This window comes from Rattus norvegicus, chromosome 16 (genome assembly GCF_036323735.1).
Source record: "Rattus norvegicus strain BN/NHsdMcwi chromosome 16, GRCr8, whole genome shotgun sequence".
Classification (NCBI taxonomy): domain Eukaryota; kingdom Metazoa; phylum Chordata; class Mammalia; order Rodentia; family Muridae; genus Rattus; species Rattus norvegicus.
Window position 1 is genome coordinate 65,037,542 of NC_086034.1, and position 13,867 is coordinate 65,051,408.

A 13,867-nucleotide genomic window follows, 5' to 3' on the forward strand; every position below is an offset into this window, starting at 1 on the left:
CTGTTACTTAAATAAAAGGCCATTTTGTCTCTCACTTGGACATAAGCACCTCGATGGTCTGCTTCTGGGACCCCTATTCCTTAAAGCTGAAGGAGCTAGGTGTGGAGGAAGGAAAGTCTGAGCGAGCTGAGCCTTGGGACACGGCAGCTCTAACGTAAGTTTTGTTTTCTATGCGTGCATTTCACATCCCATGGATCACTAGGCTGAGAGAGAGTGGGGAAGTCTGACAGTGAGTGTTCTGGGGGGTGGTGTGCTGCTTCTCAACAGAGACAGTTCCACATGACTGTTCATCAGAGCACACACTTGAACCAGTGGGTTGGGGTGTGGTTGGAACCCCATGATCCATGCAGACACTTGGGAAGGAGACGCAAAGAGGACTGAGAGTTCAGTCAGGAGCCTGTCTGTCAGTAAGTTCTTTAGACTTTGGGCTTGGACGGTAGAGTTACTAGGGGGATTCGAGTTCCTTCTTCACCTTGAAAAAAGCCTGAGGACCCTTTTACTAGAGTTTGAGAGAAAGTCAACGGGGCAAGCAGGCTGCTGTCTGACATTCCCGGCAGCTGCCAGGAACAGAGAGAGTTGGAGAGAGGATGAGAGTTGTGTCTTTTGAGCTAGAGCACAAGAAGGCGAAGGCTGGCCAGAAAGAGGAGAGGGCACAGGCTGTCTGAGCAGCCTGCTTAAGATTTTGGTTGGTGTCCAAAGGAGATGAAAAGGTGGAAAGGGAAACTTCTTTTGAGTTAGAGTGCAAAAAGGCTATCAGGCTTCATCGCATTGGGAATCTGTAAGCCACCACAGCGAGGGGAGGAGCTTCTGGAATGTGTGAGCACAATCCTACTCCACATATTGTCAGGTGCCTCAGTTTCCCGCCCTGTGCATTCCTGTCACATGATTTACAGGCCTATGTGAATGAACTCCTGAGGGGAAAGACTCCAGTATGTTTTGTAACTCACCCAGATCAGAGATGGGAGCTCCTCAAGGTCCCTCGTAAATAGTGGTTTCCTGTATGGTTCAGGAATAACAACAGGAAAGGAGCTTAGTGTGGCCGCTCATGTTGAGCATTCTGTGTGTGGGTCTCCCCCTCCCCGCCCCCCCCCCCCCCCCACCATCAGAAGCAGCATCTCTCTCTGTCCCAGACTGGCTTTGAGTCAGATCCTCTTGCCTTGGCTTCCAGGCCCTGGGATGCAGGGCGTGTGTCAATGTGTGTTCTGTTTGCTTTCCTCACTGTGATAAATCGCTCAGGCATAACAACTCCGAGAGGAAAGGGTCTGTGCCATCACTGAAGGAATTCAGATCAGGAACTCAGAAACTCCTGGGGAACTCTGCCTGCTGGCCCGCTCACCGCCTTGCTGGATGAGAAGCTCTCGGTCTTTTGTTTTATTATTTTAAATTTTTTCTTTTTGTTTTTAAAGACATGGACTCTAGGTCTGGCTCATCTGCCTCAGTATAGAAACTTGGCTGGCCTTAAAATCACAGAGACCCTCCTGCTTCTACCTCCAAAAGCACTGAAACAAAAGGCGTGCACGCGCACGAGTGGGCGGACAGATCTATTAGTGTTGTGTGTGTGTGCATGCAAGTGCGTGTGCGTGCACAGTGCTCACAGAAGCCAGCAGGGAATACCAAGATACCCTGGGATTCGAGTGACAGTTTAGAGCCACCATAGAGAGAGAGATGCTGGAACTGAGCCTGCTCCTAAGCCAGCTTTCTTGCTACTCAGTTGCCCTCCACAGTGAGCCCTGATATATCAACCCCTGATCAAGATAATCTCTCACAGACAAGACCTCAGGCCAGTCTGACCTGAGCAATTCCTCAATCCAGTACCCCTCTTCACTGGAGAGTCTAGGTTATGCCAGGTTGACAGTAAAAACTAACTCACAGTACACTGCTCTTCTGGACATTCTGGGTTAGTTTTTAGTATTAGACATTCTCAGTCTGCAAACAGTTGACTCCATGATGGCCACGCCTCCAAGTCTAGGTTCATGTAGGTTGAGCCTGTGTGTCAGTCTCAATGTGCATGGCTCATAAAGGGTAGTGGAAAACTGAAAATTTTTCCTGGGGTGAGAAAATTACCAGTTAGAAAGGGAAGGGCCCAGGCTTGGTGGCATGCACCTTTAATCCCAGCACTCAGGAAGCAAAAAGTTTTTGTGAATTTGGGGCCAGACTGGTCTACACAGTGAGTTCCCACAGAGCTACATAGTGAGACAGAAGAAACACAGGAAAGGGGCAGATCGATTATAACCCAGCCTTCATCAGCCATAGGAATCAGGAGTAAGCCTTACGCTGATGGCAGGCTTGAGGAGAAACAGGGCGTTTCTCAAGTCTGATGGTTCTTCTGAAGCGCTTAGAAACTAAGAAGAACTAGCCAGGCACGGTGGCTCTCAATGCCGGCCTGTACGCGCTTTGGAGGCTGGGCTAGGACCTCTCTGAGTTTGGGTTATAGAATGAGACACTTAAACTCAAAAAACAAAATTTTAGAAACTTTACACCAGAGGAAGTCTGGCAACTGATCAAAGCTCCTGTCAGCACCTCAGGGACTAGAATGACATCAAGTGCCTACTGGAACTGAGCTGTATGTAAACCAGAAATTTACACACATACAATAAAGTTGAATCGAGGGACAGTTTACAAAACAAATGGCCAGTACTCTCTAAATGTCAAGGAGACTGAGCAGGTGACAGGTTAATACTCCATATAATTCTGGGTCAGAATCTGGATCAAAAAACACAGTTTTAGGAAGTGTCGACTCAATAAAGTTAAAATACTACTTTATAAAGCTTGGTTAAAAACTGTGCGTAGAGGCCTAAGAGGAGAACTGAAGTGAAGTGTGTGGTAATAGACCAGCCTCAGGGACCTGTATGCAGGCACCAGGGAGTCTTACTACAAACCTATTCTCGAGTTATTTTTCAATAATTTAAAAAACACAGATAGGGAGGCAGGTAGGAGGGCAGGCCATGACACGTGTGGCGGTCAGAAAATAACTTTGCAGAAGTCAGTTCTGTTTCCGATTTTACATGGGCTCCAGAGGTGGAACTTAGGTTGTCGATCTTACACAGCAAACACCTTTATCCACCAAGGTAAGCGGAAAGCACCAACTGACTGTTGTATCCCTTAAGGGGCCCCTTCATGCTGATTCTGGTGTGATCTCTTTAAAAAGAATTTATTTAGTGTTTACCACCATAGGCACACATGTGGAGGTCAGAGGGCAACTCGCGGAAGTAGAGGAGAAAACCTCTCTCTACCATGTGTGTTGGCAGCCAGCAACCTCACTGATTATGTGATTCACTCTTTCTGAAGAGAACTGCTGGATGTATAAATTTAACGATTATACCGTCAACTGAGGTTCATGAGGATCCACACGACACAGGCTATGTGTGACTCTCCCCTTTCTTTTTTTTTTTTTTTTTTTTTTTTTTTTTGGTTCTTTTTTTTCGGAGCTGGGGACCGAACCCAGGGCCTTGCGCTTCCTAGGTAAGCGCTCTACCACTGAGCTAAATCCCCAGCCCCGACTCTCCCCTTTCTTAAAACAGCAAAAGCCTAATACAGCCCTTGGATGTCTTTAAGACGGTCTATGTCTGCTACTGTTGCCTTGTTCTTGCTGTATTTTCTCTCTTTCCGTACTTGATTCCACTGCCCCTGAAACTCAGTGCTGGGGACTGGTAGACCCCCTTAATCATGGAACTACTTACTAAGTACCTCAGCCTAGTTGTCAGACACAGAATTGAAGCACTCTGTTTACCCTACCACATAACACTTTCCCTGGCATTGGGGTGAGAATCTAATGAACACCTGCTATGTCCAAGAGGCAAGGCGACCACTCTGGCCGCCTTCTGTATGTATCAAGGCTTCAGTCCCAAGACAGAAAGGATTATTTACTCATTTAGGGGACCCTCTATCCCTTGCGAAATCAGCTATGGTCAGAGAAGCAAGGGCACCGGGAACAGACATTGGTCCCCCGGTGCCCATTCTAGAGAAGGACCACTGAGCTGCCCTCCCAACTAGCTGCTCTTACTCTGATCACTTCCTGTCTTACTGCTGACTGCCGTGAATCACATAACCGCTGCACTGGTGGCATCAGAATTACCCAGCAGTCTTGGGAAATAGGATTTCATCTTTGAAGTTCTGCACCAAAAATCACAGTGACCCGGCCCTGCAACCAAAGCAAGTCCCCATGCGATCTTGTGAGGACCTCAGCCACACAGTAACTGCAGAGGTCCCCCCCCCCCCCCAGTGTCTGGATACCCCTGTATGAGCTCACCCATGGCCACTCCCACCGCCACTTTGTGACTCTGCCCCTGGTGAACCGGGCCTTGGATCTTCCACAGCTCTTTCCCTCACTCTCCCAGGCACTTGCCTCATCTGGATCTGCCCTTGTGCTCTCTGATGCATCACATGTCCCCATAATAGTTGGTTTGGGTGGTTTGTAAATAATAACAATAAATAACAATTTCTTTATTTTAATAATTAATACTGATCGTTAGAAAGTATCCTTTTTTGGCCCATGTTCGGCCATTTCCATTTTCAAGAGAGTTTTGATACGTTATAATCGAGTTTTGATAAATTATTAGCTGGAGGGTCAGAAGTTGATTTTGAGTAGCAGTCTCCCTGGTTTTCTGTTTGTTGTTTGGTTTGTTTTGTTTGTCTTGTTTTTTTAAACTTGAAAAATATTCTCACTCTGACAGCATTTAATACCGAGTTACTCTAGCCAGACATGAATCCTATTAACCTCTAATGAGAAGCACCAGGTGTTTGTCCCCCGCCGTGTCCTGTCTGTCTCCTTTTCCTTCTCCCTCTCTGCATGTCGTCCCTCCCGAGGCTCATCATCCTGTACCATTTAAGATGTTTGGGACTTGGCTAATCCCTGTGGATGGAAACTTAGTGGAGCAGGATATTGATTGCCAAATATGGTATTGCTGCAAAAGATGCTGACGGAATGTGGCTTGTATTCTGAGCCTCTGGCCGCCCAATAAGCTGCCAAACAAATTAGGTCATTTTAACTTCTGAGCTTTCTTGTTTTGTTTTGTTTTTGTTAATAAGATGCTGGAACTTTGATTTGGAACATGATGTTGATGTTATTTTAGCTCAAACAAGAGAAGGGTCTGAGGAGGGGGCAGGGAGGAGGGAGGCTCAGTCCAGCAAGTTTTAGGTTGGTTGTGTAAGAAGCAAGCACACTGACAGTCTTGGTGGGTTCCAGAAAATCCATAGGCGAGCTGAAGGGAGAATTCAAATGTTCAGCCCCAAAGCCTACGACTAGCCGCTATAGGGACCATGAACAGGATTCAGAGTGCTTGCCATCTCTCCTTGGATTGATAGAGGCTCAGAACTAAAAGATGCTTCCAGAAAAGGTTGGTGATTAGTGTAGGAGAGAACTCTCTGCTGCTTCTGTGTCTGACATTCTCTGGTGTGAACGCTCAGGGCCTTCTGGAGGAACCACAGTTACCTCTCAGCAAAGACACTCTATAGGTCCGTGTTCCAGACTGCTTGGTTGTAAGGGTGACGTTACTGGTTTTTCTGTCTTGTTTTCCTTCAGCACAGGGTCTTAGTCTATGGCCCATGATATCCTGGAACTCATGGTAACTCTCTTGCCTCTGCTTCCTCCCATGTGCTAAGACTCCTGGTGTGAGCTGGTGACAACAGGTGTGGTGGGAGGAAGCGGGTCTCAGTTGTGTGTTGGCGGAAGTGAATGTTGCTCCAGACGACAGCCTTGTCTCCTGATGTCTGTTCTGGGAATACAGTCAGACGGGCCCCAAAGGTTTTGTGTGTGTGTGTGTGTGTGTATTTATAATATATAAAATATATAGTTATATATTTCACAAACCTGGTACTTCTCTTTTTGACCTTGCTGGTTAGATCTATGTATATGTGATGTTCACTGCCCCTCGAAGTGTTATCTAGCCTTAATGGTCATATTCCCCGAAAATAACTAAGTCAGGAATAAGTTCTTCATGCTCCTCCAGGGTATCTCTGTGTCAGGGCTGTGGTTTGCCTACAGTCCGGGTTCCTATGACTGGTTCTTCCTTGTGTCTTTGGAACTGAACCTATGACGTTCAGAGCCACTCATTCTGGTCTACAGAGCCAAGAGATTCGTATTAGTTTCCTGTAAAAACACTCCTAACTTTTCTTTAAATGAAAAAAAGGTGGGGGATCACATACAGGAAATTCTCAAGATAAATTTAAAGAAAGGAAGGGTTGTGGGGGACAGTCAGGGCCACGTAAATGAAGTGTGTATTCTGAGAATAATTCACTTTTAGGACTGAGACAAACGTGGGATCAGAATCTGGTGTGTCTTTTTGACACCGTTGGTAGTACCCAGAATTCCTGGCAGTGAATGGTTTTCATTAGATTGTTAGTTTTGCCTGGTCATGGAGACATTCTTGAGTGAGGAGGTCCTGAAACCCACTTGATGTGTAAATCTTGCAGTATAGAGTGCTTGGGATCTGCTTTATTAAAACATGGTCTTTGTTGGTTTTTTTCTTGGGGGATGGGGGTTTCCTCTTGTAGCCCTGGCTGTCCTGGAACTCACTCTGCAGACCAGGCGGGCCTCAAACTCAAGAGAACCACCTGCCTCTGCCTTCCTGGCTGGTGTTGAAGGTGTGCACTACTGTGCTTGCCGAAATCCTCTCTCGATTTTTAAAGGTGATGGGGATGAGCACCTGAACTTCATCTCAGGCTCGTGGAGTCTTTTGTTTGCTCACGTAGACTATACATGGACTGACCCTGGACTCTGACCTCATAGGTAGCAATGAATATCCTAGTAAGAGCACCAGTGGAAGGGGAAGCCCTGGGTCCTGCTAAGACTGAACCCCCAGTGAACTAGATTGTTGGGGGGAGGGCGGCAATGGGGGGAGGATGGGGAGGGGAACACTCATAAGGAAGGGGAGGAGAGAGGGGGATGTTTGCCCAGAAACCGGGAAAGGGAATAACACTCGAAATGTATATAAGAAATACTCAAGTTAATAAAAAAAAAAGAAAGAAAGCCAACCGTAAAAATAGTTAGGATTCCACTGCTTTTAGCCTAGCAATTCATGTAGTAACAGAATCAAATGATGTTACATTTAAATACTGTAGCCATTGAATTCCTCTGTTGCGGGTATGCGGGGGTATGCGTGGCCTCTTATTGCCTTTGTAAATCTGAACTGGAGACAGAGTGTCTTTCTTCTATTTGTGGGAGCTACACGGAAGACTTTGACTGTTTCTTGTTCTGAGTGCAGCCTGCTCAGGATTGCAGGTGGCATCCTCCCTTGTCACTCTCTGGATCACAGTTTTCCGTGCTGTGCACTGACAGCAGTCGCCAGTCAGTGTCTTTAAGTTCACAACTGACAAGTTGTGAACTTGTCAGTCCACATTCTAAAAGTCAAAGTAGAGATGGGTCAGGAGGAACAGGGATGTTCGAGTATCCACGTACCTGAAGATTCAGTGGCCCAGCCACATTGTACTGTGAGCTTTGCATGTTCCGTGTAAATACTGAGGATGAGAGCCCTCGCCAGCCCTGTTCCCGGATAGGTCAGAGTTTATGTGTTTACTTTGTCACCATTCTGGTTTACATCTTCCCTTTGTTCTCTTTTTCCAAAGGGCATCCGCTTCGATCCTGAAATCCCGCAAACACTACGACTAGAGTTTGCTAAGGCAAACACGAAGATGGCCAAGAACAAACTCGTAGGGACTCCAAACCCCAGTACTCCTCTGCCCAACACTGTACCTCAGTTCATTGCCAGGGAGCCATGTAAGTTGATCTACTCCTCATTTTGAAATCAGCAACAGCAAAGGACTGTTACGAGGTGCTCGTGAGATAACACCGTGGGATGCCAAGCTGGTTCTTGTTTTCCATGGTGGCGAAGAAATGGCCTGTTCCTCCCGTCTAAATCCTGAGGGCTCTCTTGTTGGTGGTTGGCCATCGTAAAACCACGGTCCAGCTTGAGCAAAACTGTGCCTTCTAGATTTTCGTTCTCTGGGTTTGCTTGACATGCCGTTGGCCGCTGTGAGTGTGCCTGTAACTGTCTTCCCTGTCCTCGTTCTTGGGAGGAGTGGCTGGGTTATTGAATTCACTTTACTGTGACATCAGTTCTTTGGCTTTGGAAAAATATTAAAAATAAAAGGAGCAGATGTTTGGGAGCAAGTGATCCTGTGTTGAGAACCGTAGGGCGAGTAATGGACGCACGGACAGAGGGCTTGTAGCCCCGAGCAGTCAGTTCCAGCATTCTAAGACCAGCGAAACTTTAGAGAACCTAGGTTTTCTGTTTTCAATTATTTAAGGACACTGGCTAATTGTCGAACAAGATTTTTTTTTTTTTTTTTTGCCTCACATGACCGAGCTTATGCCTTTAACCATGGAGACAATGACTTCTTTGGTGAATAACTTCAGAGGGCTGACTTCATTTTCTCAGCTAAGCTCTATCAGGGGCAGAGCTGAGGCATGAGATGGGCTTTAATTTTCCCTTTCATTACAGAGCCATATGTGATTTAATATGGCAGGACACTCGTAGACGTCCAGGTTACGCACGGTTATCTGGAATGTTCTGTCCCATGGTTCCTGATCTTCTTGCCAAAGCACGAAGTCCTGACCCTTCCCTGGCCGTACCCTTCTCTGGGGTAGTTAAAAGGCACGTGGCTTCCTTGCCTGCCCCGTGTCATACGCGTGTCAAATTCAATCAGATCCTCCTGAAAGCTAATTATCTGGAGCCCGGTCAGCTTAAGAAAGCTGGTGCTGGCAGGGAGACAGGAGATAAGAGCTTCGTCCCTACTACTGCCAAACACAAAGGTTTTAATGGAGTCAGAGAAGAAAGTCATGGCAGGGGAAGGGGGGTGCGCTGTGCTCTTTTGTGTCTTAGAGAAGTTTGACTGCTTAGGAAGGGACTCTAAGTAGAACTGCATCTGAGAATGTAAGCCATGACTCACATAATTCATCCTGACCCGGTTAGGCCAGTGCTTTCTGATACATAATATTCTATTTACAAACAAACATTTATTGACGGAAGTAGACGAGTACGTTAAGATTTGAATTTGGCTGTCTGGAAGCAGGTACACCTATCTTTGTGTCTGGAAGCTTTCTTTCTTGACAGGGCATTTACAAAAGACTTTTAGGGTGCTTTGAGTTCTGTGTGTGTGTGTGTGTATGTGTGTGTGTGTGAATATCTGCCTGCCTTGGATCTCGTCACGTGACTGTGATTAATTCAAACAGGAAGTGTCACCCTGGTGATAGATCAGACCTTCAGCCTTTCATATGTATGCTGGCTGCTTTTCTTAGAATTCAAACCTGCGTTGCCCGTGCCTAGTGACGAGAGAGACAGCCTGATCACAGAGGGTGGTAGAAGCTGGGGCAGTGGGTGTGTGGGGGGCTGGTAACCATCCTTGGCCCCTAAGCGCGTGTCGGCAGAGCTCAGCTGTCTGGCCACACTGGTCACTTTCCTTGCATGGCAATAGAACAGAAGTCCGAAGTGGTCAGATAGATTCCCTGGCACAAACAAACCGGGCAGATCCTGGCAAAACAAACGTGAAGCTGGGTGTGGTGGTGCACACCTGTAATCCCAGCTCAGGGTGGCGAGCGCTGGGGTGTGGCGAGATGCAGCAGGAGGTGGCAAGAAGTTTGAGGTCGGCCTGAGCTACATAGTAGGTGTTGGGATCCCCCCCCCCCCCCCATAAAAACAGATCTGTCCCCAAAACCCTAACCAGAAAGCCATTTGAGGGGGAGGGGGGAATAGTAGCGTTTTCTTGAGAAAATTAAAGTAGGCAGACTTTTTCTTTATATAGCTCCTTTTTACGCCAGAGGCCCTGACGAACAGCCCTTCACTGTGAGTCAGCTGACCTTGCCATCCACCGGCGGTCCCTCTGGGAGCTGTGACTTTCCATAGCCCATACAGCATAACTGTTTTCTGAGAATCCTATCCCAGGCTAAATGCCTGAGGGGTGCGGCCTGGCTGGTTCAGTTGTATTGTGCAGTTGTTCTGTTTAACCACCTGTCAGGAGGAGCTCACAGTTAGTTCTGGGGCTGGAAAAGCTGAGGAACCGACGTGAAGGCTGTCCGTCTTCTCACATGGGAAGTTCTCTGCCGTCCTCTGACTCAACCGTACAACCAACAACTGCTCTCAGTTCTCCAGCAATACCCGCTGATCTGAACCGGGGAGTCAGCGTGCACTGCATCCTGGGAAAGAAGGAAGCTGTGGCTGCTGCCCACCGGAGCCATTAATCCAAGAAGTCATGGCAGTCGCAGTTGCTAGGGAGTCTGGGCCCCATTGTGAAGGACATGAGGGAGGCGCTGCATTAGTCTAATGGCATCTGACTCCTTCCTTTGTCTGCTGACCACACAGAGGCCAGGAACCAGATTCACTGTCTGAGTGAGGGTGGTGGTGGTAGCCTTGGCTGTGGCAGCTGTTGACACATTTATCGACCTTCACAAAAACGTTTTAAGTTTTCCATGCTCCTGTTCTTTATAAAATGAAAATTATGTTTCAGTCACATGATCGTTGTGAGCGCTAACAAAGCCATGTCCCAGGATCACCCGTTTAGGATTAGGAAGACGTAAATGTCCGTGGCGTGGCAGGTGAATGTACGATGCAGTCCAGTTTTTTTTTTTGTTTGTTTGTTTTTGTTTCAAGATTTATTTAATGTATATGAGTACACCGTAGTAGTTGTCTTCAGACACACCAGAAGAGATCCCATTACAGATGGTTGTGAGCCACCATGTGGTTGCTGGGTTTGAACTCAGGACCTATGGAAGAGCAATCAGTGCTCTTAACGGCTGAGACATCTCTCCAGCCCCCAGTTTTGTTTTTACAGGGCCTGTGGGTCGCCATTCTTCCCCACTAGTTGGTGGCTCGTGTTTAGGAGAGAGTGACGGTACAATTCCAGGAAACTAGTATGTCTTCCTTCCTAACCGATTTTGGGGAGTTGTGAGGGGAACATATCCTGAAGGGACTCAATGTGTATCCCTGGGTAGCCTGGAACTCCAGAGAAGGTTAAGCCAGCTTTGAACTTGAGGCCGTTCTCCTGCTCGTCTGCCTCTCAGTCCTGTTTATAGCTGTGTGTGTGCCCAGATTATCTGTATTTTCACAAATGAGATCAATTGTTCGAAGTTCATACTCCTTGCAGCCGTCGTTGTCTAATGTTTTGTGGTAATGTTGAGATTTTGTTTGCTTGCCTGCTTGTTTTCACAATACCAAGAATAAAACTGAGGTTCCCAGGCTAGAGAAGTACTCTGCCTTTGATTTACATCCCCAGCCTTCTCTCTACAGGATCCCTCTGTATAGCCTTGGCTGTTCTGGAAGACAGGTTTGCCCTGTAGACCAGACTGGCTTTGAACTCAGATCCACCTGCCTCTGCCTCCCAAGTGTTGGGATTAATGACGGGTGGTTAACACCACCAAGAAAAATCTTTAAAAGAGGTGATTTGAGTTCAAATGAGACCCAAAGTTAGGTGGATGGAACCCCATCCAATACCACCATTATCCTTAGGGAGGGAGGGAGGGAGGGAGGGAGGGATGGAGGGAAGGAGGGTGGGTGAGTTCTGTGGCATAATGAGAGAGGCCCCTAAGTACACATGGGAAATGGCAGCCCTCTGGGTGAAGGAGGGGCCCCAGGAGAATCAGGCCTGCCTGGCCTTGGCCTTGGCCTTGGTTGACCGAAAGCCTGTGTGACAGATAGATGATTGTTTACACAGTTTATGGATGTCTGTCAGGCCAGCCCTGACAGACCAGCATGTTGGGATGGATTGAAGATCATGACCCCTTTGGTCTAACCATCTCACCGTCATCCTGTGTTTGCTTTCTCAGGTGTCATAGAGTGAATCTGGTTAGTCACCCACAGGCTTACTGCTGTATGTGAGATGTTTGAAAGTGGCCTCATAGATGGTCCTGTGTGTGTGTGTATAAACATGTGTGTTACGTGCCTTTGCTCCTCAAAGTCACGGCTCCTGCAGTTGTCTGCATTTGGACATTCAATATCGAGCAGCCAGAATTATTGCTCATGGATTTTTTTTTAACTGGATTTGCTTTTATGTTTTTTTAAGTCTGCTCATAATTGCTTACTGCCAGCAAAATGTAGAAGCTGCACAGTAAGAAGCCGGTAAAAGTGTGTGCGCGTGCACTCGTGTGTCACGTGCATGCACATGCCAGTGGATGCCAGGGAAAGGTGTCAGATCCCCTGGAGGTACAGGTGGTTTTCATGCAGCTTGTGAGAGCTGGAGACCGAATTCAGGCTCTGGAAGGCAGTAAGGGCTCTTAACTGCTGAGCCATCTTCCTAGTAACCTCCCCTGAGGATGTCCAGTCTGCGTGCACTTCAGCATATCCCAGTACTTAGGAAGTATAACTCTAATCATACTCCCATCGTGCATAGGGAATTGAATGCTTTTGATTTAGACTGTCTGCAGCATGCCGTAGATTGCAGTGTTCCTAAAGGCAGAGGCAGCCAACACCTAATGGGGCCTTTGTTTGCTCAAATTAAACTGTCCTCTTTTTCCATTCTTTATTTAAAGGCTGGTTGGCCTTACCTCATTATGTGCCTGAATCAGTGACCTTGAACTCCTGGTCTTCCTCCCTCCACCTCCCAAGTGCTGAGATAACCGATAACCGGGTGTTCATCAGCGCCACGGCCACGTTTCTTGTAGTTCTGGGCACTGAATCTTTCTGCCGCCTGGGGGCCATCCCTGGACCTCAGTTGAGCCTTGAGCAGATTATCCACAGACTCTGTAGTGATCCTTCTTCCGGAGTTCCAACCCTAGGGGTTTATGGTTCTGTGGGATCTGTACTGGGACTGAGTATATGTGTGAGGCCTGTAGTTTCTCACAGAAACCTATAGTTTGCTAACCATAAAGGCTAGGCCAGTAATCCTTGAGGATCTCCTGACTCTACTTCCCCAACACTGGATTACAAGCAGGGTCCTCCATGCCTGGCTTTCTGTGTGGATGCTAAAACTTGAATTCCGATCTTTATGTCTTTGGGCTAAGCCATTTTACTGACCAAGCTATGTCCCCTGGCCTTTACCTCTGAATTGTTAGGCACACAGTTGTATTTGGGAATGTCAGTAGGCCAAGGAATTGAACAACCTTCACCCTTCTATCTTCCCTCTGTCCTTGCAGCCTCCAAAGCCTGCAACTGCAGTTTCCCATTCACCCAGCACTGTTTAAGCTTCACACCTCAAGGGATCCCATGAAAGTTTGGGTCTGTGAAGTCCATAATGGGGGGGCAGGGCCTGGGGATTGAACCTCCATCTCTGAAGCTCAACATGACCATAAAACAACAACTCTGTGTTTGTCTTCCTGAGCAGCAACCCAGCATGCCTTTGCAGTCTCTGTAGACATTTGTCTGTCCAGATGTTTGTCCTGACAGTGTGCTGGGTGCAGTGCCAGTGCTGCAAGGTGCTAGGAACCCTACTCTCCATAAGTGGGACCTTTTGGGAAGGTGGGAAAAGGGCAGGAGAATCGAGTGGGCAGGAGACAGGAAGCCGGAAGCAAAAATGCTGACTCGCAGGTTTGCAGTGCTGAGAGCAGAACCCTGAGCCCGGAAGCAGCTCCTTTAGGGGCCATGTGAACTTTGCAGAACCTAAACTTCATTGGTCTGGTGATAAAAATTTCAAGTGTCTCCTGACGATCTCTGTCGAGTGTGCATGCATGTGTGTGGTTTATTCATGTGTGCAAACTTTTGTGCAGGTGAATGTGGAGGACAGGAGTTCTTTCTCTGTCACTGGCCACCTTATTCTTGCAAAGCAGGGTCTGACTGAACCTGTAGCTCAGTGGTTGGCTACACGAGCTGGGCAGTAAACCTGGGGAGCTTCCTGACTCCAACCCCTCCCCTCACGTGCGGGAGTACAGGAGACCGTAATCACTCTGCAGATGACTGTTTTATATGGGCGCTGGGGGTAATTAAGTACCTGAGTAACCACTCAG

General features: G+C 47.6%; 1 protein-coding gene across 8 annotated transcripts in view; it reads left to right on the forward strand.

The window, feature by feature from the left end:
• The window catches only part of Rbpms (RNA binding protein, mRNA processing factor), a 156,346-nt gene that overhangs the window by 95,383 nt on the left and 47,096 nt on the right, over window positions 1-13,867 (forward strand). For 7 of the 8 annotated variants that reach the window (XR_010058306.1, XR_010058307.1, XM_006253241.5 and 4 more), the window contains exon 5: window positions 7,564-7,714. Coding sequence is in view for 5 of the 8 variants with exons in the window: in XM_006253241.5 (XP_006253303.1) it covers window positions 7,564-7,714 (151 nt within the window). In the remaining 3 variants the exon portion in view is untranslated. Of the gene's footprint in view, window positions 1-5,137; window positions 5,337-7,563; window positions 7,715-13,867 lie in introns of those variants that run through there. The other variant, XR_010058308.1, reaches the window with a different exon arrangement.